This window comes from Perognathus longimembris, chromosome 21, assembly GCF_023159225.1.
Source record: "Perognathus longimembris pacificus isolate PPM17 chromosome 21, ASM2315922v1, whole genome shotgun sequence".
NCBI lineage: Eukaryota > Metazoa > Chordata > Mammalia > Rodentia > Heteromyidae > Perognathus > Perognathus longimembris.
Genome location: NC_063181.1, coordinates 1,580,157 through 1,606,792, shown reverse-complemented (window position 1 = coordinate 1,606,792; position 26,636 = coordinate 1,580,157). Strand labels below are relative to the sequence as shown.

Sequence of the window (26,636 nt, the reverse complement as noted above, 5' to 3'; positions counted from 1 at the left end):
AATGTGAAAGAGGTTTTTTTCCCCCTAAAATAGGAATTGAGTTTTCCATAGGCCTTGCTTTTCCTTCCCCTGGGCGTCCCCTCTCTCTGCTTGGGCGGTTTCCTTGGGCTCTCCGGTCCTGTCCCTGACCCGTGTGCCCCACTGCAAACCTGGTGAGCTCTGGAAGACCAGGCGCTTCCCCCCCGCGCCCCTTATGGGGAATTCCTAGCAAGGAAATGTTCATACGGTAGCGTGAAGATGACGGGTGTGCGTTTTATTTCGAGCAGGCTCATTTTGAATGGATGAAGGGAGCATTAATATGTGGAGTGATTAAACAACAAAGGAACATCTTGGCATTGGAAATTCTTCTGATTTTAGCTAGATCTAGATAGAAATGTTTTGAGATGGATTCCTTGCACTTAAACACATTGAATTAAAAGTCTAATTTATTTTCTGGAGAGAAAAAAAAATTGAAACAAATGTAAAATTTTATAGCTGTGTTAGTGGAATATTAGTCAAAGAAGTCTCACTTTTCTATTCAAATCGACTTTAATTTAATCATCAATTTCAAAATTCCCTGAATTGTATTTTACTTGGAAATTCTACTTAGCTAAAATTTAGTGTAGAGGAAATTCCCAGCAATTAATCTTCAATAGGATTCTTACTTTTGGTAATTATATGTCCCTGCTCGTTTTACTTCACCAAGGAAATAAATATAAAAGCTGTAAATTCAGTAGCTCAGTGCAGGGTTTTATTCGGGGACTTAGATTTATGCTTTCTCACATCTTTACCGGAAGGGGGGCACGGGGCATGTCTGAGGGCCTTGCGCCCACATTCCCAGACCTGCCTGGAAATCCTGGTGCTGTAGTTGACGCTCATCAAAGATGAACCCACAGCTCTGTGCTGTCTTAGTCTCCACTGGGGAATACCTTGCCCATATATTAATGCTATTCCATCCTGAGGATGTATATACATTATAAGTGACCTTTATTGCTTATTCTAAATGTAGTGCCGTTGTAATTATGTTTACTCTACAGAGGTCTTGGTTAATGGGGCTGTTTTGAGTTTGGGCGTGGAGGTGGGGTTCATGGTGTGATCTTAAATTGCCTCTCACCCTGGCTGGTGTCATCTCTGCATCTCTACCTATGCCCCCCCCCCCATCAAACAATTACTGCCTGTGCTCAGACAGGAAAGAAGAGGCCTGTTCTTGATCTGATGAACATAAAAATAACCCGCGAGGAAAGGATAATGGTTACTAATATAGTGTATTTCCCTTCTGGGCAAACCACTAAACATTTTTTGTAAAAAGGACAAGTGCTTCTGCATAGGATGAATCGTCCAGAGTTCAGGCAGATGAATTTAGAATCATACGCAGTGCGATGTCTCTCAAGTCAAGGGGTTCATTATTGCTCAACTCATTTAGCCGACATAGAAATGGTTCACCATTTACACGTGGGAGGCGCTCTGCCGTCTTCTGTGAAGGTGTGTGAGGTTCCCGGCCCTCCTGCTCTGCTCAGCAGAGCCTCGGGGATTCGAGAACGCATAGCCGCAGAGTGCTCCGCCCTCCGTCCTTCCTACACGTGCTGCCGCAGCCCTGGCTCGCCACCACCGTGTCACGGCTCCTTCCGGCTTGATCCAGGGCTCAGGGACACGTCCGGATTGGAGAAAGAGAGCGAGAGTCCTGAAAGCTGCCCCGGCCCCGGGCAGGGGAGCAGAGCTCTGGCCTCACTCCTCACTGCAATGGGCAGAGAGCGGGGGCGCACCGTTCTGTGTGAAGCCCCCCCCACCGATCCTGGGCCATTGCCCTTCACCTTGTGCCCGCCGCCCCTCACGGAAGGCGGGGAAGGGGTCTGCGTCTGCGAGAGAAGACACAGTGGAGTCGTGGCACACTGCCAGCTCTCGGGAACCCGGAGTTGCGTGTGCAAGGCACCGGGAACGCTGCCTCTCGCTTCTCACCCGCGCTCTACCTGCAGGACCGCCACGAGCCCCGCAGGGGAGAGATGCGGGCCGGCTAGAGAGAGGCGAGAATCTTCTCTCACCTTGCCTGGCTGTGCAGAATCAAATACCCAACGCTTCCTCTGTGCACACAGACAACCTGATCTAACACATTAACCTAGGGTTCCATGGGAGTTTACATGAACATTCTTTTGCTCGTCAGTCCTGGGACTTGAACTCGGTGATGACTGCTTGCTTGACTTTCTGGACATGGCTGCTGGGTGCTCAGCCACCTCAGGTAATTGGAGTGGAGTCACGTGGGCTTTTCTGCCCAGGCTGACTTTGAACCCCAATCCTCCGATCTCAGCCTCCTGAAAAACTCGGATGACATGTATGAGCCCCTAGCTCCTATCTCATATTCTGCAATCGTGTATTATATAACTATATATCATCGAGCATACATGAATCTCTTTATAGAATTAGATCTTCCCATTAAAAATTGGACTTGTTTTACAAAATTTAATTCCTTGTTCAACTTGCTAAGGAAGCCATTAGGCTTAATTTCCCTGAGCAGAATAAAGCATTGTCACAAAGGATCAAAGCATGCTTGGGGCCTGTCGTAGCCCTCTAAGATATTAGCTCTCTCTCTCTCTCTCTCTCTCTCTCTCTCTCTCTCTCTCTCTCTCTCTCTCTCTCTCTCTCTCTCTCTCTCTCTTTCTTAAGCCTGTAGGCGTCTGGAAGGTGTTGTGTTTCACGTGGGCAGCTGCGGCAGGTCCACACAGAGAGCGTAAGGCAGAGCTGTGCGGGAGGGAGGTCTAGTCCGTGGCCTGTGTGGGGCTGGGTTTGGAGGCTGTGGATTCCACGTGGTTGGTTATCTAGCCCGTGGCCTGCATATGGCCATTTTTCTAGGCTGCAGTCTGCCTCCTGGCTGGATTTACTTTGTTATCACTGGCTCCTACTTAAAGAAAAATCAGCTTCCAGGCTACTGTGGTTTTGATATATCCAAATTTAAAAGTTGGATGAGAATTCAAGAGCCCTCTCAGTCCCCTACTTGCCGGAGTGCGTAAATTTCTCCATGAGCTCAGTTAGCAAGTCAAAGAAAGGTTTGTTACTCTCTGCTTCTACATGCTTAGGTATGAGACAGCGCAGAGTCCCGGGCACCTAAGTACTTCATGAAAAAGACCAGTGGTTTGCAGAAGCAAGAACTATGGCAAGACAGAAAGAGGAGACCAGGGACAGCGTTGCCGCCTTGGAGCAAACACCATAGACACAAAAACACACCTACTGCACCCTTATTACAATGTCTTATTGATCTCTCTTCCATTTTAATACTCAAATCATGGATCGCTGAGTTACAAGCAGGCAAGGAGGGGGGAGAAGGAATCAGACAGGAGAGACGGAGGAAGGAAACCGGCCGCCCCACGAGCAGAAGGGAGCGGTGCGGAGCTTTTAAGGTACTCTCACGTGTCTGACTGTGGGATACGAAGAAGGAAATGTTGAGGCGTAACTCCGTATCTTCTTCCAACTGACCATTGTCCTGTTGAAAGCAACTCATTTCAAGACGACTCCAAAAGTCACCCAACCTGATGGTAAAAGCGAGTGAATGTTTTGGTGAAGCTTGGGCTTACACCTTACCGAGTGCCCCCGTAACACAGCCCTCCAAATCTCACCAAACCCAAAAGAAATTCAAAGGAAACTTAGGGCGTCTTCACACTGCACAAAACGGGATAAGTGAGTTTAGCCGGATGCTAAGCTCCTCGACTTCGGTAGACAGGGGACAGAAAGGAAGAGCAACCGGCTGGAAGGGCATAGGGCGGCTGTCCACGATAAAGACCTTTCCTCTTTTTATTGTGATGGTGGTTTGGAGGAAATGTGTATTTGCCACACGCCCCAGCTCCCATCGGGGGCGCGGGACGGGGCTCCAGAGCAGCGCAGACTCCTTTCGTTTAACATTTCCTGTTACACGTGTAACGTGTAGCTATAATTGTCACAATGACTGCGGCAGGGGCCCCTCTTCCCCAATTATGGGGCGGGGGCTGCTTTGGGGTGTCTCTCCCAAGGGGACGTGGCCCCTTCCCTATGGCATGCCTCATTCACGTGGAGAGAAATTGTAGGTGTCGGGGTTCATGGCACCCCTCCTCAGACACGAGGCACTGGGGTCCAAGCGAACCCCATTAGAGGCCGTGGTAGCGCCGTGGGTCATTTCGCCTGCTGCTCCCGGCCCCGTTCGGGGTCACCCCGGGCCCTGGGGGGCTGGGCAAAGGAAGGGGAGCGCCGCCACCGGACATCGGGGTCGTGGGAAGGCAGCGTGCACACAGCGCCGTGGACACGGCCTCCGCGTCACAAGCCCCGGGCGGGCTCGCCGTCACGCTCCGCGCGTGGAAGCCCGAGGCCTGGCAGAGCTCCGCCCTGGAGTCCCCACCACCCCTCCAGCTGCCCGCGTCTCAGCCTCGCACGCACCGCTCCTGCCTCGCTCTGGTCACCACCTGCCTTCCATGAGGAGGGCTTTGTTCTTATCAAAAACAGATTGGCCTCTGTCAGGACAGAAGAGAACCAGCGCACCGGCCGGCCGTGTCGCCGCCCTTCCTCCTCGCACGCGCACGACACACCGGTCCCTGCGCACTTGATTTTTCTGAGGACATTTGGAGCCACTGTGCTTGCAATAACAGATTGTTGTTTGAATCTCCTTTCTCTGCTCATTGAGAATTGCATTTTGTGCTAGGTCACGGAGATACAGAATAACCATAATAGTGCATTCACTTTATATTTATAGAGAGCTGTAAATTCTGCCAAAGCGTTTTCCACCTTGTCGTCTCATTTAACTAAATTACGCTGTGGGATTGGATCTGCTGTTCAGATCATGTCCACGGTGAGAGGAACTGCCTGGCCTGCCTTTACCTGATTTATTTTTGGACTCCTGGAAACTTCCATAGGCTTGGGTTACTGCGGGAGACAGCCAGCGACGGTGGCATCCCTGCACACCTTGTCCTCAGGAGCCTCACTGGGGTCCCGATGCCTTTCCTTCCTCTTCCTCGCCCTCTTTCTTTCCTCTCGCTCTTCCTTTCTGTAATGTTGCCAGGCTTCTGGAAGTGCACCTCAGTGGAAAGCTAGAATGTTCTGCCACACTCATGGAAGAGGGCGTCCTTGACTACAAAACCACTTCACAGAGGGGTTGCTTTTGACTTCATCTTGGAGCATTGGACATCCCTTTGAGATCCATTTTCTTAAAAGTTGAGGCTTTGGTTACGGACGGCAAGCTCCTCTGGGGGGGTGGGAATTCGTAGTTTGACACCCAGGGTCAGCCAGTGCCTTTGGTCCTTTTGCTTGAACTCATTCTTCAGTACATGGCGATGGATTCTCCACCTCTGGGAAGCCTTGCTGAACCCTTGTTCTGACACAAGGGCTGCACACCCAGCTCCCTCCAGAAGGAAGGGAGGGAAGGAGGGGGAAGGGAGGGGGAGGAAGGGAGGGCCACTGTCCAGAAGAGGAGTTGGCAGACACCGCCTGGCCGGCGGAGGAGGTGGAGGCCTGCGGGCCAGGGTTGCTGGGGCCGGCACCTTCGTGTGGTGTGCGGGGATAGGAAGGGCATCTTGCCCATCTGGTACTCCTTGCCCACATTCCCCTGTGTACTGAGAGAAATCAGACATCTTCCTCCTGGAACGAGTGGCTCTGAGCACCACCCTCGGGACGTGAGACACTGGCAGACAAAGGCCCCTGAGGAACGGTGACAAAGGTGCCCAATGGTGTCCTGGGTTGATTCCTATCAGAGAGAGGAGACAGGGTAACAGTTAAGACAGGACACGTGGCTGGTGTCAGGGAATGGCAGTGTGCCAAGGTGGCTCACCAACAGTGACAACTCTGCCAGGTCGAGCAAAGACGGTGGTCATTGTAGCGACTGCCGGGCCTTACATCTGGGTTCTCTGTGACTCTCACCTCTGAGCTGTGAACGTCCATCCAACAATTCACGGGATGTGAATCCCGCGGGAGGGCGTTCAGAGATGGGAGTGAGGTTACCAGGGTGGCAGAGGCAGAGATTGGGAAGGGAGCTGGGCAGGAGGTCAGGGGTCAGGGGTCAGGGGTCAGGGCAGCCCTGGCCTCCGCTTCCCTTGAAGCTCCAGTTGTCACCAAACCTGTCTCCACAGAGCAACCCCGTCTACAGGGAGACCGCATTTAAATCTGCACAGGGCGGATTCCAGTCGTTTTCCCTTGGTGATGCCACTCCGCCCTTCGGAGTTGACAGCCTGGAAGGTTCTGGAGGTGGAGAGAGGGGGCAATCGGAACCCAGGAGTGAGGGCGGGGAGAGTGGGGATTCCAGGAGGCATCTGACCTGTCCCGACCCCAGTGCCCTGGGGATGCCGCCCACGGCCCGCACGCCACCCCGGGGGTTCCCATTGCGGGGACACAGGGCAGGTGAGCAAGGGAAGATGTACTTAAGCGGGGTGGATACCCCCGAAAGTCACAGTGTAAATCACATTCACCGTCGGATGGGGAAGCCCCAGGGACTCGGTCTCTCAAGGAACGAACCTCCTGAAACCCCGCGAGCTGCACACAAGCCACTCACGAGTTCCTTGGTTCCGAACAACCCTTTGCTGGCCTCTGTCCCAGCGGTCCTGAGTGTGAATTCTGCGTGGCATTGCCCTGTGGCATGAGGGTGGAGGGAGGTTCGATGTGATCGCCCGAGGCAGCCACTGGCTCCTGGGGTCTGGTGGACGCTGCCCCGGAGGCGGGACTCGGGAAAAGCCCCCCCCCCCCCCCCCCCACTACAGATCTCCCTTCCACCCCAGTGCAGGATTCTCCTGACAAGGAATTCCTCTCCTGAAGCATCGACGGGAAACGGGGCCTATTGCTCAAGGGAGAATTAGAGAGAATTAAAAGCCGAGCCCAGTGAATTCAGGAAGTGTTTTCTAAATGCTTAATGTGAACTTGTGCTGGGCAGACACAAGGGACAGCCATGCTCTTTAAGAAAACTGGTGTAAAAAAAAAAAAAAAGACATCGATTAATTAAAGTGAAATCGATGGGAGGAAAAGTTGAAAGGAATTTGCTTGATGTTAAATTCGTTTTCCTCAAACGCTGGCAGATTTTGTGTAGTTGAGTCTTACATGTTTGAACAAACCTGTTACCTTCGCTGCTTTCCATAATTTCGCCATCGAAGATTTTCATGAAGTTGATTTCTTCTGCTGTGCTCAGAGCAGAACCCAGGACCTCGTGCCTACTACGCAAGGCTTTCTTTACTTGCTTATAGACATTATACATGCTAAAAATTTAAATGACTAAAAAGAACATTGACTGAAATTAAAAATCTTCAGTCCCTAAATCATGCATTTACAACTTTAAACTGTTGTAACTTTATAATATTATAATTACATGAAGTTATAACTGTGTGGTTTTATAACACCAGCAAATGGTTTTAAAGTTTGAAAAGTAGTTTTAATAAGTTCTTTTTTCCTTAACAAATCTGTTATGCTCTGGTACCTGCATACCTCTTTTTCCCAATGTGAGAATAAAGTAATTTAAAGTTATCAACTATTAACTGATTCATTGTCTCCTATATGATATTTTATTGGAAGACTGGTTTTTTAAAAGCCTGAGATTTTCCTATTTGCGTCAAGCTTATGAGATTTGTGCATCTGACACAATGAACATAGAGAGATTATTTTATCCGTATGACATGAATTGTTACATTTATCATTGCACTGGACCAATGGATTTCTGAAGCACCTGCTGAGAGCTAGTCACCACTCCACACACTGCATTGACAAAGATAAGGAGGACGTGTCCCCAGTCTTGGGAAATTCAAGAGCTGTAGAATTGCTAACAGCTACTTGCAAACCAAACTTATAATAGGGTCAGAAAGAATGGGTATTGGGAGACTGTGATATCTCATTCAATCTTCACACCTTAACTGTGAAATAAATATCCTCCAGAAGTTTCCAGTAAGTAAACAGCTAACAGGAATTAAGGAAGGGAGGCAAATGTGACTCTCCTGTTCCACAAATCCCGTCCTTTCCAAGGGGTCTGGGCCCCACGGGGACTGGGCATTGGAGATGTCGATTGGATGTTGTTGTCCTTAAGTGCCAAGGTGTTGCAGCGAAGACAGAATCCACAGGCAAGGATGGGCATGAGCCTTTACAGTGACGCGCAAGGCCTAACGTTCTCCCTGGGGAGGACCTTCCTGGTCCCGGCACTCAGGGGAGTGATGCTCTGGCTATTGCTGGAAGCCACATCTGCTTGGAAAGAGTTCTTTCCCCACGTGAGCTGCGGAATATGTGGAGTGTGGCATTAGGTATAGGAGCATGCGTGCCCTCCATGAGCTTTGTAGAGAGTGGAAGCGTGTGTGTGTGTGTGTATACACATATACACGCACGTGCACATATGTCTATGCATGTGTTTGTATGTGTGACTATATTGATAGATGGACAGCCAGACAGATGGATAACATCTATCTAGAGATAGTGGAATATGTGTTCTAGTTGGAGATGTCCTCATAGATTTGTCTGCTCAGGCTGCCTTAGAACCACAACCTCCTGAATAGCTAGGATTATGAGCTTGAGCCACCAATTCCTGGCTCTGGGCTTCTTTGGGGGATAGATTCTCACTAATTTTTGTCCAGGCGGGGCTTGATGCTCCTCCTTCTCAAGAAGCTGAGATTGCAAGTATGCACCGCGTACCGCAGCCTCGATAGACAGGTACAGTAAGGGAGGTCAGGAAAGAACAGAATCAAGGCCGTATGTGTGAAGAGCAGATTACCATAGATCTTGTATTAGCAACACAAATAGTTAAAATCGAGCTGTGAGCTATCTCGGTGTGCAGAGGGTAGGCCTGGGTTTAGAGGATGCAAAATGTTGTTTTTTCTTTAAGCTGGTGGGTTAATGAAGAAGATTCGGGGTTTATTCTTCATTTTGGACATTTGTCCTTGTCACACTGATTGGATTTGCTGTGTGCACCTGGAAGTGTGGTGTTCTGAAAGCACGAGAGTAAATATGTTGTGAATATTGATTCCTACTGCATCTCTAAGACTGTTGCTTTCCAGACCCCTTCGCCTTACGCTACCATGGGGCTACCTCGTCCACGAGCTGTAGATGTTCATCCCTGTAAGGAAACAGAGACAGGGTGCGCAAGATGGCTACTAAGCCTTCCTGTGTTTATCCTTTAAGAAAAATGCATGTGTTTGTTTACCTTTTTAAGAACGGCTGCAGCTCAGGCACCTTGAGTGTATAGCTCAGGCACAGTTTAACGTGTTTCCGTCAGCAACGTGCTACTGTGACCTCAGTTCAGACGCGGTGTCTCTGCCGCCCCCTGCGTGGAGCTCCGTGGAAGGTGTTCACGTGGCTTTCCTCTCTCCCCCCACAGTTCTGCCCAGCCACACCTGCGGGAACCCGGGCGACATCCTGAAGGGCGTCCTGCACGGCTCGCGCTTCAACGTCGGGGACAAGATCCGCTACAGCTGCCTGCCGGGCTACATCCTGGAGGGCCACGCCGCGCTCACCTGCCTCGTCAGCCCGGGCAACGGCGCCTCCTGGGACTTCCCGGCCCCGTTCTGCAGAGGTGCGGGGCCCCGGGGTGCAGGCGGGGCCGCGGGGTGCGCAGGGGGGCCTTAGTGTGTGTGCAGGGGTGGCCTTAGTGTGCGTCCAGGGGTGGCCTTAGTGTGCATCCAGGGGTGGCCTTAGTGTGCGTCCAGGGGTAGCCTTAGTGTGTGTCCAGGGGTTGCCCCAGTGTGCACCCAGAGGTAGCGTTAGTGTGTGTCCAGGGGTGGCCCCGGTGTGTGCCCTCGAGGCCTGTGCTGACAGCCATTGTCCCCCCCCCAGTGTGGAGGGGCCTCGTGGGGCCAGTCCGTGGCCTCGGGCTGGGTGCTCCACACGGAGTGGCGCACAGGCCTGAGGAGCCTCCCAGGCCTCCTACAGTCAGCAGCCGTGCATGGCCCCTCCCCCCGCCCGGGAGCCTGGTCTGGTGTGTCCGTGGGAGCCTGGTCTGGTGTGTCCGTGGGAGCCTGGTCTGGTGTGTCCGAGGGCGCCTGGTCTGGTGTGTCTGTGGGCGCCTGGTCTGGTGTGTCCGTGGGCCCCTGGTCTGGTGTGTTCATGGGAGCCTGGTCTGGTGTGTCCGTGGGTGCCTGGTCTGGTGTGTCTGTGGGAGCCTGGTCTGGTGTGTCCGTGGGAGCTTGGTCTGTTGTGTTCATGGGAGCCTGCCCTGGTGTGTCTGTGGGAGCCTGCCCTGGTGTGTCTGTGGGAGCCTGGTCTGGTGTGTCTGTGGGAGCCTGGTCTGGTGTGTCCGTGGGAGCCTGGTCTGGTGTGTCTGTGGGAGCCTGGTCTGGTGTGTCCATGGGAGCCTGGTCTGGTGTGTCCGAGGGCGCCTGGTCTGGTGTGTCTGTGGGCGCCTGGTCTGGTGTGTCCGTGGGCCCCTGGTCTGGTGTGTTCATGGGAGCCTGGTCTGGTGTGTCCGTGGGAGCCTGGTCTGGTGTGTCCGTGGGCCCCTGGTCTGGTGTGTTCATGGGAGCCTGGTCTGGTGTGTCCGTGGGTGCCTGGTCTGGTGTGTCTGTGGGCGCCTGGTCTGGTGTGTCCGTGGGCCCCTGGTCTGGTATGTCCGTGGGCACCTGGTCTGGTATGTCCGTGGGAGCCAGGTCTGGTGTGTCTGTGGGAGCCTGGTCTGGTGTGTCCGTGGGAGCCTGGTCTGGTGTGTCCGTGGGAGCCTGGTCTGGTGTGTCCATGGGCACCTGGTCTGGTGTGTTCATGGGAGCCTGGTCTGGTGTGTCCGTGGGAGCCTGGTCTGGTGTGTCTGTGGGCGCCTGGTCTGGTGTGTCTGTGGGAGCCTGGTCTGGTGTGTCCGTGGGAGCCGGGTCTGGTGTGTCCGTGGGCGCCTGGTCTGGTGTGTCCGTGGGCGCCTGGTCTGGTGTGTCTGGTGTGTTTGTGGGCGCCTGGTCTGGTGTGTCCATGGGAGCCTGCCCTGGTGTGTTTGTGGGAACCAGGTCTGGTGTGTCCGTTCCCATCCCGTCTGCCCTGGACTGGACAAAGCCCCCGTTCATCTCCCAAGCTCTCTGTCCACACCAGTGTTGGAAGCCAAGTAGCAACAATGAAGACATTACCTCACCTGCTCCGCGCTGGGATTCCGTGCCAAGCGCAGGGCCTTTCCCGAAGCCTGGCAATTCTGAGCCTTCCTGGTGAAATTATTTTTCTATTAGGATCTTTAAGAACGCATAGGTCCAACCTTAAATTTTAGTTTTTTAAATGATTTATTTTGTGAGTGCATAAACAAAAGTATAGGTGGTGTTTACTGCTTTTAATGAAATTCCAAAATAACTCGGCAAGCACTCACGAGAATTCCTTCTCACCTCTTATCAGAGCTATTACTTGATGGAGTAGTACTTAAACTCAAGTCTGGCCTCGATGGGTTTGCTTATTGGTGACTGATCGGTTCATTTGATTTTCCGGTGCTGGGTATCGAACCCAGGGCCAGTTCTTGCAGGGCAGGCCCGCTATCATCTCAGCCACGCACCCTAACACCCTCCACACTGGACGAGAGGGCCTTAGCCCCCTCACTTTGCCTGTGCTGACTTCAAACTTGTTTCTGCCCCCTCGGTGGCTGAGATTGCAGCCCTCGAAATCCAGGGCTAGGCTCCCTTCCCCCTGCTCTTCTGTGGACTTCCCACAATGAACCCATCCTCCAGGAGCACTGCGCCCCAGCTCTCCAAATGCGGCCTCAGCCCCCCTGCCTTCCTGTGGCCCTGAGTCCTCTCTGCTCTCAATATGGAAGAACCTGGACTTCCTTTGTCCCTGCCCTCCCTCCGCTATTCCCTGAAGCCCTGGCATCTCCAGGGATGTGCTTTGTTCTTTGAAACAATGTTTCATTTGTCTCCATGCCAACTCCCACCATACTTCTTTTATTGCCTTAAGGGAGAAGTTCAATTATCTGTAGTACTTATTCTGTGGCTATTTTGTGTTGCTTTTGCATTTAACTCAATTGTGAGTTTCCAAGAGACAAAATTAAAATTGAGAGTCACTGTATCTTTATTTCCTTCTACATGAAAATTGTCCATCTATATAATTGCACTAGTACACCACTTTTAGGCTCAAATTTCCTCCAGTAGTTTTTGTAATGGAACGGTCTATTCTATGATCACAGAAATGTATATCTTACAAAGTAAATAAGTAAACTATATACCTTATACAGTTGAGATTCATGTAACTCTCACATCTTCCCTATCCTAACTAAAACCAGCTTTTACCAAATCCCAACTATGTCAAGATGCTTTTTGTGGTCATAAATATCTTCTATCCTGCATATTAATAAATTTATATTAAATTTTGCATTTTTCAGTACTTAGCCTAGTAAAGATTTAAAGGGCATTAAGTAAAGCGTTTTGGAAGATACAATAGCTTCGTATTGATTGGGATAACTAGATCATAAAGAAAAAAAAATCAATGATGAAGTTCTTAGAAATGTACAGATGTGGCCTATCCAGATGAAGCATAAGTGGATTTAGGCCATGCAGGGAGAGTTGATTTCTAATAGTGAAATGAAAATATTTCCTGCTTCCCAAAAGTTCTGGTTATTTCATTCCCGGAACGGCTTGAGGACGCTTCCACACACGCCATTAGCAACAGCCCACCGCGGCAAGTCCCAGCGACCCCGGCCCGCGCTGCGGTCGCCTCCCACGCCAGCCAGCACGAAGTGGAGCCGGGACCCGGCGGGGCCCCCCACGGAGTCACCCCATGCTCTCCTGAGAAACTCGCCCCCCTCGCAGCACCGTGGGGGCGCAAGCCAGCCTGCAGGGGACCCCCCCAGGCAACCCGAGGACACCCGGGACCATGACCCCGTCACCCCCGAGGGCAGGCAGGACCCTGGCATTAGGGAGTCGCCGATGGCGGCCTCCTGACCACAGCCGGGCTTCCTCTTACCAGAGCCCCTCCTCAACTCGACCCCCAGGCTTCCTAAGTTGGAGCCATGGGACTGGCAAACTGTATTTGGAACGATCATCCTTTCGACTCTCGTAGGGACCGGGCCCCTGCAGTCCCGAGTCTGGCAGTTTCAATCACCAGGCGTCAGAAGAACTCGTTTTCCATACGCAGAACTGCGCAGCAGCTTGCGTTGGCCTAATGATTACGACTGCGTGGCTACTGGGGCAGGTGTCTGTGACTCCTATGCAAACAGCAGCTGTGGCAACTAAGTTGAATGCCGTGAATGCATGGCCTTTGTGTCTCAGCGTTCCTCTTGAGATGCCGCCAGGAGGACAGGACGTATCCTGGAGCATGGCGAGGATGTCAGACTGAGCTGACACGATTCACGCTTCTGCCCCGGCTACGAGGAGAAGTTGTCTATCAACTTGCTTTCTCCTACTTTTCTTAGCCTTTGTTGAGTCTCATTGCCACTCATACAGATGATCAATTTAATAACACAGAAGGTTTTACTCTGAAAAGCTCCATGCCACCGTGAGATTTTCTGTCACTGCGCTCTCATAGGCAGAATAGTTGCAGGACTTTTTCCTTTGCTTTATCGATTTGAAACGTTTTCTCATTTTTATACCAGTTTCAAACCCCATGCCTCAGTTTCCCAGCATGGCTTAGATGTCTGTGTGGGCGCTGCCCTGATCCCACGTGTGGTGGGAAGTTCCCCGCCACCACAACCTGGGGGCGAGGTCTGGCGGCCCCTGGGGACTCACCAGATGCCGTCGGTCCCCCCCTTCGAGAGGCTGCACGTCTACCTCAGCGACACGCACCGTGCCGTCCCCCTGCTGGTGCAGGCGTGAAGTGCCGCACACCCAGCCGGCGTGAGCTGCTGGTGCAGGCGTGAAGTGCCACACACCCAGCCGGCGTGAGCTGCTGGTGCAGGCGTGAAGTGCCGCACACCCAGCCGGTGTGAGCTGCTGGTGCAGGCGTGAAGTGCCGCACACCCAGCCGGCGTGAGCTGCTGGTGCAGGCGTGAAGTGCCGCACACCCAGCCGGCGTGAGCTGCTGGTGCAGGCGTGAAGTGCCGCACACCCAGCCGGTGTGAGCTGCTGGTGCAGGCGTGAAGTGCCGCACACCCAGCCGGTGTGAGCTGCTGGTGCAGGCGTGAAGTGCCGCACACCCAGCCGGTGTGAGCTGCTGGTGCAGGCGTGAAGTGCCGCACACCCAGCCGGTGTGAGCTGCTGGTGCAGGTGTGAAGTGCCGCACACCCAGCCGGTGTGAGCTGCTGGTGCAGGCGTGAAGTGCCGCACACCCAGCCGGTGTGAGCTGCTGGTGCAGGCGTGAAGTGCCGCACACCCAGCCGGTGTGAGCTGCTGGTGCAGGCGTGAAGTGCCGCACACCCAGCCGGCGTGAGCTGCTGGTGCAGGCGTGAAGTGCCGCACACCCAGCCGGTGTGAGCTGCTGGTGCAGGCGTGAAGTGCCGCACACCCAGCCGGTGTGAGCTGCTGGTGCAGGTGTGATGTGCAGTGCGGCACAGTAGGCACCCTGCTCATGGTGCGCCTAACGCTCACAGTGCCACGCTTGTGCTTTCATTATGATTCTTCCTCTTGGCTCCCAGCGTGACAGGCCCGTGCCACTTAAGAGAGAGTTCCGATGAGAGCTTTGCCTCCGTTTTCCCGAATGAAGCTGCGATGGTTTCCGGTTCGCATTTGAACCGCGGCTTTCTTGTTCTGCTTGTTTTGATCTTGTGGTTCCGACAGGCCCAGAGCACCACTGGTTTTTCCTCGTGTGAAAGTCCAGGTGAGCGTTCCTGACATGCTGTTGTCCCAGGGTTCAGGATGACTCGGGCGCTCATCGTCTGTATTGGTCAGAGTCGCCAGGCTGAGGCGCCCCGTAAGCCAAGGGAGGAGAGTGCCTGGCACTACTGTGAACCTGGCGCAGCCCACTGGCCTTTGTGCCCTGCACACTCACATGCATGTAACACACACACACACGATACACATGATACACATGTACACACACACCACACACACACCATCCTCAGTGTGGGGCCACACTTCACAGTGTGGCTTCATTTGATTAAGCATTTTCTGTCTTTTGCTGTATTGTAAGGTGTTCAATAATTAATATTCCTCCTTGTTTTTTCTCTGAGAGCTGAAACACATGAGATAGTCAAGTGAATATTGATGTTTATGCCAACCTAAAATGCACTATATGACCAGTGGAATGCCGTAAGAAATCCACGTGTAATCTACATATTCATGTGCTCATTCTTACGTATTCATATTTAGAAATATAGATATGTATATATATATATCTATATATCTACACATAAGATATGGAAAGCAACCTACTTCCCCACGTTGGACGTGGTCCTTTGCCACGTGCTGACGTAAGCAGGTCCCCCTGCACGTGTGGATTGGCGCTGGCTACCGGCGACAAAAAGCCACCCAGGAAGGGGAGCTGGACTCGATCTGTTCATGGTACTTTCCTCCCCCCCATTTTTACCAACACCCACTGTCTGCATGATGGGGTTTCATTGTGACACACATCATCCCTCTCTCACTCTCCCTCCTTACCAAACAAGTGCTGGCGCCCTCCATTGTTCCATTTTTACGCTTGCACATAAAGTTTGCACACACTCCGCCTCTTCCTGCTGTCTGCCTCCCTGCCGCCTCCCGCCAGTGCCCAGAGCCTGGACAAAGCCCATTACACACCGCGTCCTTCTCTGCATTCCGGTGTTTGCTCGTCGTTCAAGGGCCCACCAGGCCTCTCCACGCATGCCTGGCTCCACTTTCATCCGATTGACCCCTCCACCACTACCTCTGCGTTTCCTTCATCAGTGAGATCAATTTTAATAATGAATCGATTAACCTAGCCCATGCAAGTAATTGCTGTAATCCGCATAAACCATTGGTGAAGTAGTTTGCATTTGTCAAATTGGTTTAAAAATCTGGTGTGCATCTTAAAGCTAGCCGAGCACTCAGTGAATGATAGTCACATTTCATGCTGCCTGGGGCTTCCTGTGCTAGTGGCTAGTAGCATAGTGCACAGATTTACACAAATATGAACTCTTTCATTTCCGTTCTCTCCTACTTAAATGTCCATGGAAACCTGGCGCTGTAGTACCTTTGTATGTCGTGGCACCAGGTAGACAGATGAGTATAGGACTAAGAGGAAAAGAAGTCTGCAATGACAAACTGTGTTACTCTACTGGGACTCTTTCTTATCCGCTTAGCAATTGCAGAAACCTTTTTGGAACAGAAGCTCATTGCAAAATTAGTTTAGGGAAAAGGCCAGACTTAGATTGGTCTTGATTAAACCAAAATATTTTCTCGTGCCAAATCTCATCTCAGACTCTCCCTTGCTTTGGGTAGTTACGACATCGGGATCTAGCGAGTGAGGATTCTGAAAGAGACAAAGGTCATGTGGCCACATGAACAATCTCTACATGATGTCCTGAACAGAAAGGGCAGGGGTTTGGAAAAGAACCATTCTACCTGTCCGCATGAGGACAGAAGGAAAAGCAGTATCTTTCCAAGTCTTCAAGTTCTACTGAGGGCGGGAAGCTCTCCGCGGAGGGCGGAGCCCTGCGCTCCGGGCCCCGGGGCTCTGGGTTGAGGAGCGGGCCTCATCCCAACGCTGTTAGCTGTTGCCTGGGTCGTCTATAAATGTATTTTCTTTATTGATTTTAAACTCTGTTGTCTCAATGTGATCTGTGAGAAGCTTCCTCTTTCTAGTACTATTATAAAGATTACTTGAGATAAGTCAGGTTAAAATGTTTTTGCAAAGAGCTCAACACAGTAAAATGCTGAAAGTATTAGCTATTAAATACCATACCTATAATGCTGTGCGTTCTACTCTGGAAAACAACTTCAGAATGTGTAAGTGCCTGGAGTCAAATGGCAAAGTCTTTGAAAGGAAAATCACGTAAACAACAAGGTCTTAATGACGGTAGCTCTTCGAGATTTTGCACCTTATTGATATTCTCTGCAATATGAGCAGTCACTAAGCTGAGTTAAGGAGTGAAACTAAGTGGCCAAAAGCACAAGCAAAAGGCAGAGCAGTGGCCTAGTGAGAATATGGAAAGAGGAAAGGGTCATTTTCTTTGCTATGCAGCTATTTATCCTGACAGAGCAAGGCAGGGCTATGCAGGTGATGGGTGCGTGTTTGGTAGACGTGATAGCTGCACAGGGCATACAGTGTACAAATGGAGCCTCACACCTGCACACGTGTACAGGGCTTCCAGGCGGCGGGGAAGCGCCCTGTCCTCTGGTGCCATAACGCAGAGTGGGCACAGCCTTGATTGTTTTAAGGAGAGAGGATGCTAGGAGTTAACACATGGTGATGTGTCATTGTTCACGTGCTTTACCACCGCCCTGGCTGTTAACTTTCACACACCATGATGTTATATGTGACCCTGGCTTGGGGAGAGAGGCAGCCAAGGAACCTTTTCAAGGTCACTTACTGCAGGTGGAGATTTGCTCTACTCTGGGTCTGTGGGTGGAGAGTTGTTCTTATTAGGACACGGCTGTGGGGAGCTGTTCTGTCCGGGACCCTGTGTTTGGACAATTGTTTTGTCCCAGAATCTGTAGGTGTAATTGTTCTCCCTTGGATGCTAAGGTGAGAGAGATAATTACCCTGCACACATTAGGTTGAGAGTCTATGCCAATACCTTTGTGGCATGGTTTCCCTGCCTTTCTAGTTTATGAGAAAAAGAAACATGTTTAAAGGCTAGAGACTCTGATGAAACAAGAGGGGAATGCTTGACCCTGAATGATAGAAACGTCTCTGCCTGAGAAATAAATAGTTGTGCCCCCTGCGTGTCACCGATGTGAGGTGTAGGTAGCTTGGGGACGTCCTGAGGTAGTGGTGGACTGCTCTTTTAGCAGAGAGGGCCGTATGCAGTGGGCTGTAATGCAGTTCACGATCTATCCTTCTGCATGTGCAGGTGATTTCCATTCTTCTGACAGATACAGAAAAGCCTTGTTTCTAAATAATGTCCTGCTGTATATGTTGAATTGTGTATGTAAGATAGAGTCCAAGCCAAGTTTGTGCCCACACAGGAGAGCTATTTAAAAGTTGAGAATGAAACTTTTCTCGTGGCTGAGATTCCTTGAGGGGAAATGAAAGCCCCTGCACTTTCACTGCTTAGAGTCAGTTCCCTCATAGGAAATCAGCAGCCAATACCTCTTCCCTTCACAGTCTTACCTCCTGCTCCGATCAACTAACACGGGGAATAAGTCAAATTCCCTCTAGCTGAACAACGTTTCCTTCAAAATGCAAGATGTAAAAAAAAATCCAGATAGGAAACAGATGTAAAAATTAGCTGTTCTAATGACCACGTGGTGTGGGAAGCAAATCGCCCACACTTAACTAGGATTTGTCACCCCCCCCCCCCAAGTCTTCCACACAGGAATCTCAGAGCACGGGATAGAGACCTGGGACCCAGGCATCCATTTTTCATGTTTATATACTGTGCGTACTCGGGATGAAGAATCCAAAATGAGTTGATACACACGAAAGCATGCACTCTGCTTCCCTAGGCTGTTCTCAGCATCTTGCCAAAATGGACTTTGAATTGCAAACTTCAGCCGGTTTATTTGCAGTTTGCGGCTGAACACAGTTCGGTGGCCACGTGGTTCGCGTGCTGCAGTAGGGACAGAAACCTGAGTGAGCTAGGAGCTGTCCACAGTGCTGGCCGACTGCGCCCAGCTATGAAAACTTAGTCCCATAAATGCGGGCAGCAGAATTCAAACAACAATCCGCTTCAGCTCACTCAAGTCCTGCTTTACAGCAGTGACCAGTAGGCCTTGCTGAACTGGGAAGCAATCAGTAATCCTTCTGAGGTCGCCAGATGACATGTGGAGTATCAATCCTAACAGCCCAGGTCGTTAGCGAGGGGTGGTTCCAAATCTCATTCCAGGGCCCTGGGGATATGGCCTAGTGGCAAGAGCACTTGCCTCCTACACATGAAGCTCTGGGTTCAATTCCCCAGCACCACATATATGGGAAACGGCCAGAAGGGGCGCTGTGGCTCAGGTGGCAGAGTGCTAGCCTTGAGCGGGAAGAAGCCAGGGACAGTGCTCAGGCCCTGAGTCCAAGGCCCAGGACTGGCCAAAAAAAAAAAAAAAAAAAATCCCAAATCTCATTCCACACTTTAGGTAATAGGAGTAGAACCCTGTGACATTCTCATCTGCTTATGTGGACTAGAAAGGAAAACGTTACTCAACATAAATACTGTGTCACTTTTCTGGTTTACCCAAGATAGCTTTCATTTTGTTTATTGGCAGTTTCACATTGCATCTTCTTGTGTTAGTGTAGCCATGTCTCGTACACTAAATTATTTTGTTTTACATAAACATATTTGTATAACACTGTGTTTTTAGATTTTACTGTTATCACAACACATTTTAATAAACGATGCTATTTCCTGCCACACTCGATGGCCATTATTCCTGAATTAGTCCCTATTCCTCGTTAAGATACAGAGACGGAAGTTCCATGGCACTCAGTACAAATTTCAACGTTTAGAATCGAATGAGAGGTAAATTCACCAAATGAGAATTTCAAAGTACAATTTGTCAATCCGTTAATTTACAGTTCCGCAATAGGTTTTGAGGTGGATAAGTAATACAATGTCAACAGTGGCATCTGGCGGAGTGTATTTCCCCGTCACCCGAGCATGAGACTCGACAGCACGTGAGCCTAGCCGTGACAAGTCCCCTCGTGATGCATGACAGGTGTGACTTGTGTTGGGTCTGTCCTTGCACTGAGACAACTTTCAGAGACCACAGTAAAGTCCGACAGAAGAGCGCGCGCGGAGCTAGGCGTGCACTGTGCGCTCATGGTCACATGGGTACGTGTGAGATCGCTAGGGAGATGCTCACACAGCTGGACGTGTGGAGTGTTACACCCCACTCCTCAGCTGACCGTGCGAGGGACGGCTCCGCTCGGGAAGCCCGTCCCTAGCACCGAGGGGGAAGCTGGAGGAGCTTCTCCACGCGGGCCTCTGCGACAAGCAGGAGGTCCCCCCTCCTGGAAGGGTCCTGGGGCGCGGGCTGACCTCCCCTCTCTCCCTGCAGCGGAGGGCGCCTGCGGCGGCACCTTGCGGGGGACGGGCAGCTCCATCTCCAGCCCCCACTTCCCCTCGGAGTACGACAACAACGCCGACTGCACGTGGACCGTCCTGGCCGAGCCGGGGGACACCATCGCCCTGGTCTTCACTGACTTCCAGCTGGAGGAGGGGTACGACTTCCTGGAGATCAGCGGCACCGAGGCTCCGTCCATATGGTAAGTCCCGGCCAAGCGGCCGCGCGCTTCTGCGTGCTCTGTGCTCTTCCCTCGCGGGGGCGCTCTTCCCGGCGCCGCAGGCCTTAGCGGGGCTCGCTTCTGCCTCCTGTGGGCGAGCCCTGACCGGCTGCGGTGGGGACAGGGCCCTGCGCTGCTCCTCCGCTGAGGACCTGGCACCCCGTGGAGAGGTGGGGAGAAGAGGCCCCCGTGGCTGTGGGAATGTCAAAGCAGGCCGAGTCATCACCCTCGCCGAGCCGATGTGTCCCCAGGTCCGTGCAGAGCCCGGCCTGGCCTCCCCACAGGCGGGCGGAGACGGGGGCGGGCGGGGGGCGACGGGGACAGGCCGGCGGAGACGGGGACGGGCGGGGGGAGACGGGGGCAGGCGGGGGGCGACGGGGACAGGGCGGCGGAGACGGGGACAGGCCTCCCCGCGTGGGGCCGGTGGCTGCATGGTGTCCCTGCACGAGTGCACCTCTGCCTGCGGTTTCAGTGCAGCTCGAGAGGAGACCCTCTCCAGAGGCTCACGCGGTACCTCCAACGGGACTCGGACTTGTAATGATGTGACGGTTCAGTGCCTTAAACCTGCCACCGCTCACGAGCTGCAGGGCAGCTGGGGACTCCGCGCGGAAGAGGAGCGCAGGGAAAGCTGGATGTGGAGGCCGAGGGGCAGAGGAAAGCGGGATTATAAACATTTCCATAGGCCCAGCTTGAATATTCTACGTGAAGAATGCCCGCAGATGCGCACGTGCACCTGGTGTCGTGTTTTCCTAAACACGCGAGCAGTGGCTGAAATTGTGGTTCATTCCCCATGGTGGAAGATGAGACTCACTGAAAAATAAGCGCTGAGCTCAGGATGTGAGGGTTCACTCAGCCGCCACCATGACTTCCGCCAGCAATAACGCTGCAGCCTTGGGCAAGTCTGTAAAGGGAAAGGGTGTCTTTAAAACTACCTTTTCAATTAATTCATTAAGCTCCTCTCCAGCGCCTATTTTCTGCCTGCCATTGTAAGAGAACCCAGTGACCCAACGCTCCTCTGACTTTAACACCACATGCTTTTCCTTTTCAGAAAATGATGGCCGTAGATAAGATATGGCGAATCCGTCTCAGAAACTTCCATAAAAGACGTGGCAGGCCACCCCTGTGTGGATTCTGCGAGTGCTCGCGGCCACCCAGGCGTTCTTTGACCGTGTGGGCTTGGGGGAGAGGGGGAAAAGCACAGATCGCTTTTGTTCATGCCTCTCGATTCTGGTTATTGTCTGGTCGAAGTTTATGTGAGGAAGAGAAAGAGCATGGTTGGGGTGTGATGCCAACATCGACGTCTGAAATAAAATTAGACAAATCCAGGCGACTCGCCAATAAAGATGAGAGATGGCTGTGAGAAAAGACAAGAAAGGCTCATTCACACACACACACACACACACACACACACACACACACACACACACACACACACACGGGCCTTCAATGCATCGCGTTGTCACCAGAGACGTGTCTAGGAAGGCAGAGGACATGCCTTTACCTAGCTTTTCCCGTTTCTCTCTTCATCTCTAGTCTACTCCCGTACCTGCTCCTTAATCTCTACCTTTCACCTTCTCATACTCACATTTCCCTAAGTGGATGCAGGGGAAGATCCTGACCACTCTGAAAGGAGAGCGCTCAGTCTCCCGGAAGGCGAGTTTGTCTACCACGTGCAAAGGGTCCAGCATGGCTGGGGGCCCGAGCCGGGAACTCTCCTCACAGGGACAAGGTTAGCAGGCCTGCATAGGAGGGCCTGCCTTCCCCTTGGGTCTGGCCCCCAGGGGAAGTCCTTTCCCATCTCTGGCCACTCCCCAGGTAGGCCAGGGAAAAGTTCAACTTCACTCCTGGTCTAACAAACTCTGCTGCCTGTTGGCCTGCCCTGTTCTCTTTGAATAGCTATCCGTAGACCATCCAGAGCCCTCCCGTCTGCACTCCTGGGATGGATCCCACCGCCCTGTTTGCTGGGCACAAGAGATCTGTAGGGTTGTAGCATTGCTGTAGACTCTTGTGACTTGGCATTGACTCTGTAGAGGAGCAAAGCGAGATGCATGGAGATGAGGGGTCACGCGAGAGCTGCCCCGATCAAGAGCCCCAGCCACCCACCAGGCTGAGCGGTGGCCCGTCAGTGAGGGAGCCCTCCCAGTGCCGGGGGCTCCCTAAGCCCCGGGCAGATCACTGGCGGAAGAGTAACTTAGCTCCTCATGCTACGTCAGCTGAGAGTCAGTGAAGACAAAGAGCCATACACTTAGTGCTTATTGCAATTATAACAAGTGTTGTTTTGACACAACCACAGTAGTACCACTTTTAAATGGAAATCACTGCATTCAATTATGCCTCGGTGGAGGGAGGCCAAAAAGTAAGGGATGGTTTCCTGGGTAATCATCAAAACCTCCAACGGACACATTTTTAAGTATAAAACAGAATAATTTGAAACACTCTATAAAGATTTATACAAATGCACTTGATATGGCTTATCTTTGAAAGACTATTATTTTACTGACATTCTCTGAAATGTTTAATGGCCCAAATTGGTACATTAAAAAGATTTACCCATCCTAGAATTGCAAGGAAAAGGCGGAGGAGGGTAGACGTGACCTCTTCTCAAGAGCAAGGTTACGTTGCGGAGCCAGGAGGCCTGTGCTAATGGTCAGAGGAGGAAGAAGTCACACATGTAATTTTCCAATAATCTGTTTTGAAGAGCCAGAATACACAAGCAAGGGCACTCAAAGCAGAAGCTACTTGGAAAAAAAATTGCGAGGAACAATAATAGGGTTATCTTTATTTTCATTAAATTTGGAGTGTGATCACCAAGTAAACTACCTGTTATGTCAGTTACTATGACAACAGCCCACTAAGTCCCAAAGCAGTGAAGGGTGCCAGGTGACAAAGTCATCCGTCCATCAAACGGAGAGGAGTTCAGAGACTTCCACTCAATCTTCCACATGCCTATCACGACTCTGGCTTGTCTTTACTCTGATTTTAACTTTATCCAGCTTGGCTTCTTCTCTGTGCTTCTAGCTCAGTGTATGTCTAGTAACTATGATTGTTTTCATGCAATTAAAACTACATTAAAGCAAAAATTTCCAAGTTTTCATTTGTTCTGTTTCGGCTTTTTACCTGAAGTAATTTGGTGGTATAGCATAGAAGCAACTCATAGCTCTAGAAAGAAGAATGGAAATTAATTTCATTGCAGACTTTGCCTGCTATGATTTCTAAATTGAGATGCGATGGTTGAAGGGATTAAGTTTATCTTGTCTTGGAAGAAAACAGGTGAACGCGCTTTTTCTGGCTTTAAATTACAAACTTTTATAACAAGAAGAATCTGCCAGCCCCTCTGCTCTGTGGCGTGAGTGCATGTACTCTAGGAGGGAGGTGGGGGGAAGAATGAGCAGGTGCCTTAGAATGTGGAAATGGGACCCAAAGCACAGGGCGGCTCCGCGTCTGCCTGTGAGGTGAATCTAACCGCCGGGCCCGCCGCGCCACCCGTCCTCGCGCGGGGAGCCAGCCGCCGGTGGCCGCTTCGAGCCTCCCCGCCCTCCTTCACTCCGGTCCTAGGGGGCCTCCCCCACCCTCTCCACACGGCACCTGCTCGCGTCCTTCCTAGATTCCTCCGCTCTCTGCTTGCACGTGGGAACCCCAAGACGCCACACGGAGGACATCTGGACGGGGAAACGCTTTGACTACAGCAAGGGGACAATCCTTCATGGACGCCGCCAGTGGAGACGTGCGAGGACCCCTCTCCGTTGACGCAGACGGCCCTCCTGACGGTCACAAAGACCCCGGGGCTCTATGATGTGCTAAGTCAGAGGCGCTGTCTCCTGGCTTGGGCACTGGATATGCAAAAGAGACACAAAAGCAGCCCCCCATGACTGTGCTTTATTATTTTGCTCAGATGAGCCCAGCACAGCTCCACTATTAAATCAATCTAATCAGTGAGTGGCAGAAGCTGAAACAAGACTTCAAAGTGACTGGAGTGGCTGAGTGAGCTTCAAAGAACCCTCGAAGGGTCAATTAACACCTGCTATGTTTACCCAACTTGTCACTTAATTGATAATTGACTTGATGTATATTTAATCTCTAATGAGGAAGGTTGCCTGCTACAACTCAGAACAACAGACTCCCTGAAGTCAAGCCTTCTCTGCACCTGCCCAAGCCAACAGAGGGCTGAACTGCCTGATCCCTCCTATTATATTCAAATTGCTTACTTGAAATTCATCCTGCAGCATATTTGCAAAGCTAGCAGAGGGCTACTGTCTGCCTTCAGAGCAGCTTCCTCTGACGGTCGTAGCGCTTTTCACACGGCAGTAGGACTGTAAAGCCCCACGTATCGCCATTGAGATGAGCTACCCGTGGCCCAGCGAAGCTTCCCGGGAACTTCCGAGCTGTTCAGGTGGTGGCCTCGTCCTGCCCCATGGGTCCATGCACGCGGGGCCTTCGTAGCACCACACTGTCTCTGGCATCTGCCTCCCGTCTCACTTGCCAGCACGTCTTTATTCTGTGACCTTCTGTGAACCGCTTCACCTTGCCTGTCATTGAGAAGAAGTATGGCACCATTCAGAAACGGCAGAGCCCCACTATCCTTCACAGAAACATCCATGTGTTCTCCGCAGCTTTCATTTTCAGCGGAAACCATTGTCGTACAAAAATGTTTCATTGCGTATGCATACCTCAATATTATTGCAGGAGCATGTATCACACAAAGAGGAAGCAGATATAATATACCGGCACACGCGTGTGCACCGGAATTCCTTTTCTTGAGTCTCCATGCACTAGCTAGAGGTCTAAGGACACAGAATTGTAGCCCTTATGGTAAATTCTTCTTTTAATCCAAATATAGTCTCTTAAAGAATTACTGAAATAATGTAGTTTCAAAAAATCATATTGAGGCTGGGAATATGGCCTAGTGGCAAAAGAGCTTGCCTCGTATACATGAAGCCCTGGATTCGATTCTCCAGCACCACATATCTAGAAAACGGCCAGAAGAGGCGCTGTGGCTCAAGTGGCAGAGTGCTAGCCTTGAGCAAAAAGGAAGCCAGGGACGGTGCTCAGGCCCTGAGTCCACACCCCAGGACTGGCCAAAAAAAAAAAAAAATCATATTGAATAGTAATACTAAATATGTGCTCCAAACAAGACAAACTTAAGGACTATGAGGAATATAAAAAGGAATATAAAAAGCCATGTTTATTGCCCACTGAAGAATTCCTTCAGTGCCACCGTGAACAGTGAACAGTAGATGAAGCCCAGGAGGCTGATTTCGAACCAGCTCCGTTCTCCTGTGTGGTTCCTCTTTGGGTCTCCTCAGCACGATCCACCGTGAAGCCGAGTGAACGTCTCCACATGCCTCGCCTGGAAACATTGCTTATGTAGACATGGTAATGTAAGCCTGTTAGAAGAGGGCACCAATAACGGGGCTCATAAAGCACAGATAAGTGGACGCATAAATGTATAGTATGCATTATTGTATTTACATGTGCACGCATGTACTCATAGAGACGTGGTGTGGATCCGGTTGTTATGAAGGCGGGGGGTCAGCACGCAGCTGACCCTCGGGGCCGGTGGGCATGCGAGCCCAGGATGACCTCCACAGAGGAGAAGCCAGGACGGACCAAGAATCGGAGCGTTTTGTACTGTGCGTCAGGTGACTGCTTCCTTTACCCCGTAAAGCCGGCCGGCCGAAGACATGCGACACACATCTCCAATAGTCACTTTATCACTTCAGCTCATCCCGTAGGAGCTGCACAAGGTCCGTGCACAGTTAAAGTGTTTTGTTTGGGGAAGTCAACACCAGAATGGGCAAAGTTGTTTATAAAAAAACAAAAAAAAATGCACAACAGTTCCTTGGTTTAAATTATAACTGTCTGGAATGTAGGACCTATCTATAATTTATTGGCAGGTGGGAGTTGTGAATGAAGTATCAGGATTTACGCTAGCACCCTCTCACGGTGAGCAGACTGGGAGGAGGACTTGGGAAAGGCGCTAGTCCTTGCCGGGGTCTCTGTGCTTCTCTTGTGTGTCTCTTCTTGCTTTGCAGAATCCCTCTTCCATAACCTCATTATACGGCAAAACGCATTCTCTAAGAGTTATTTAAGTAGCAGGTAATCCAACCTTTTTTCATTGTTTTAGAAATGGGAACTTACTTCTAAAAAACTTCAGAACACCTGTTTCGCTGTTATCCCTCCTCTTTTGTACGTAGTTCATCAGCCAGCCAAACTGTACGTTCACCACCGCTCAGGAGGTTTTCCTGCCCGGAACGACGGCCTGGTGGGGTCCCACCGCGCCGGGTGGGCTCTGGTGGGGGCCGCCGGTCCCGTCCCTCCCCGCTCCAGCCTCCCTAGTGTACACGGCGATATCTTCATTGCAACTTTCTTTCCCCGCTTTGAACATTTAATTTGTCTCTTTCTTCTGGAAGTTTGTACAATTTCATGGAGGACTGGCTAGGAGAATAAGGTAATTTCGTGCAATCCAGCACTCACCCCCAGTGTGATCATTTTCCGCTTGGGCTCCTCCTGCTGGCACACGCCGTGCCCCTCGG

General features: G+C 51.4%; 1 protein-coding gene across 1 annotated transcript in view; it reads left to right on the top strand.

The window, feature by feature from the left end:
• Csmd1 (CUB and Sushi multiple domains 1) overlaps nt 1-26,636 on the top strand; it is an 874,507-nt gene that overhangs the window by 468,797 nt on the left and 379,074 nt on the right. The window contains 2 exon segments of the mRNA XM_048330750.1: nt 9,266-9,460; nt 19,878-20,085. Coding sequence (XP_048186707.1) covers nt 9,266-9,460; nt 19,878-20,085 — 403 coding nt within the window.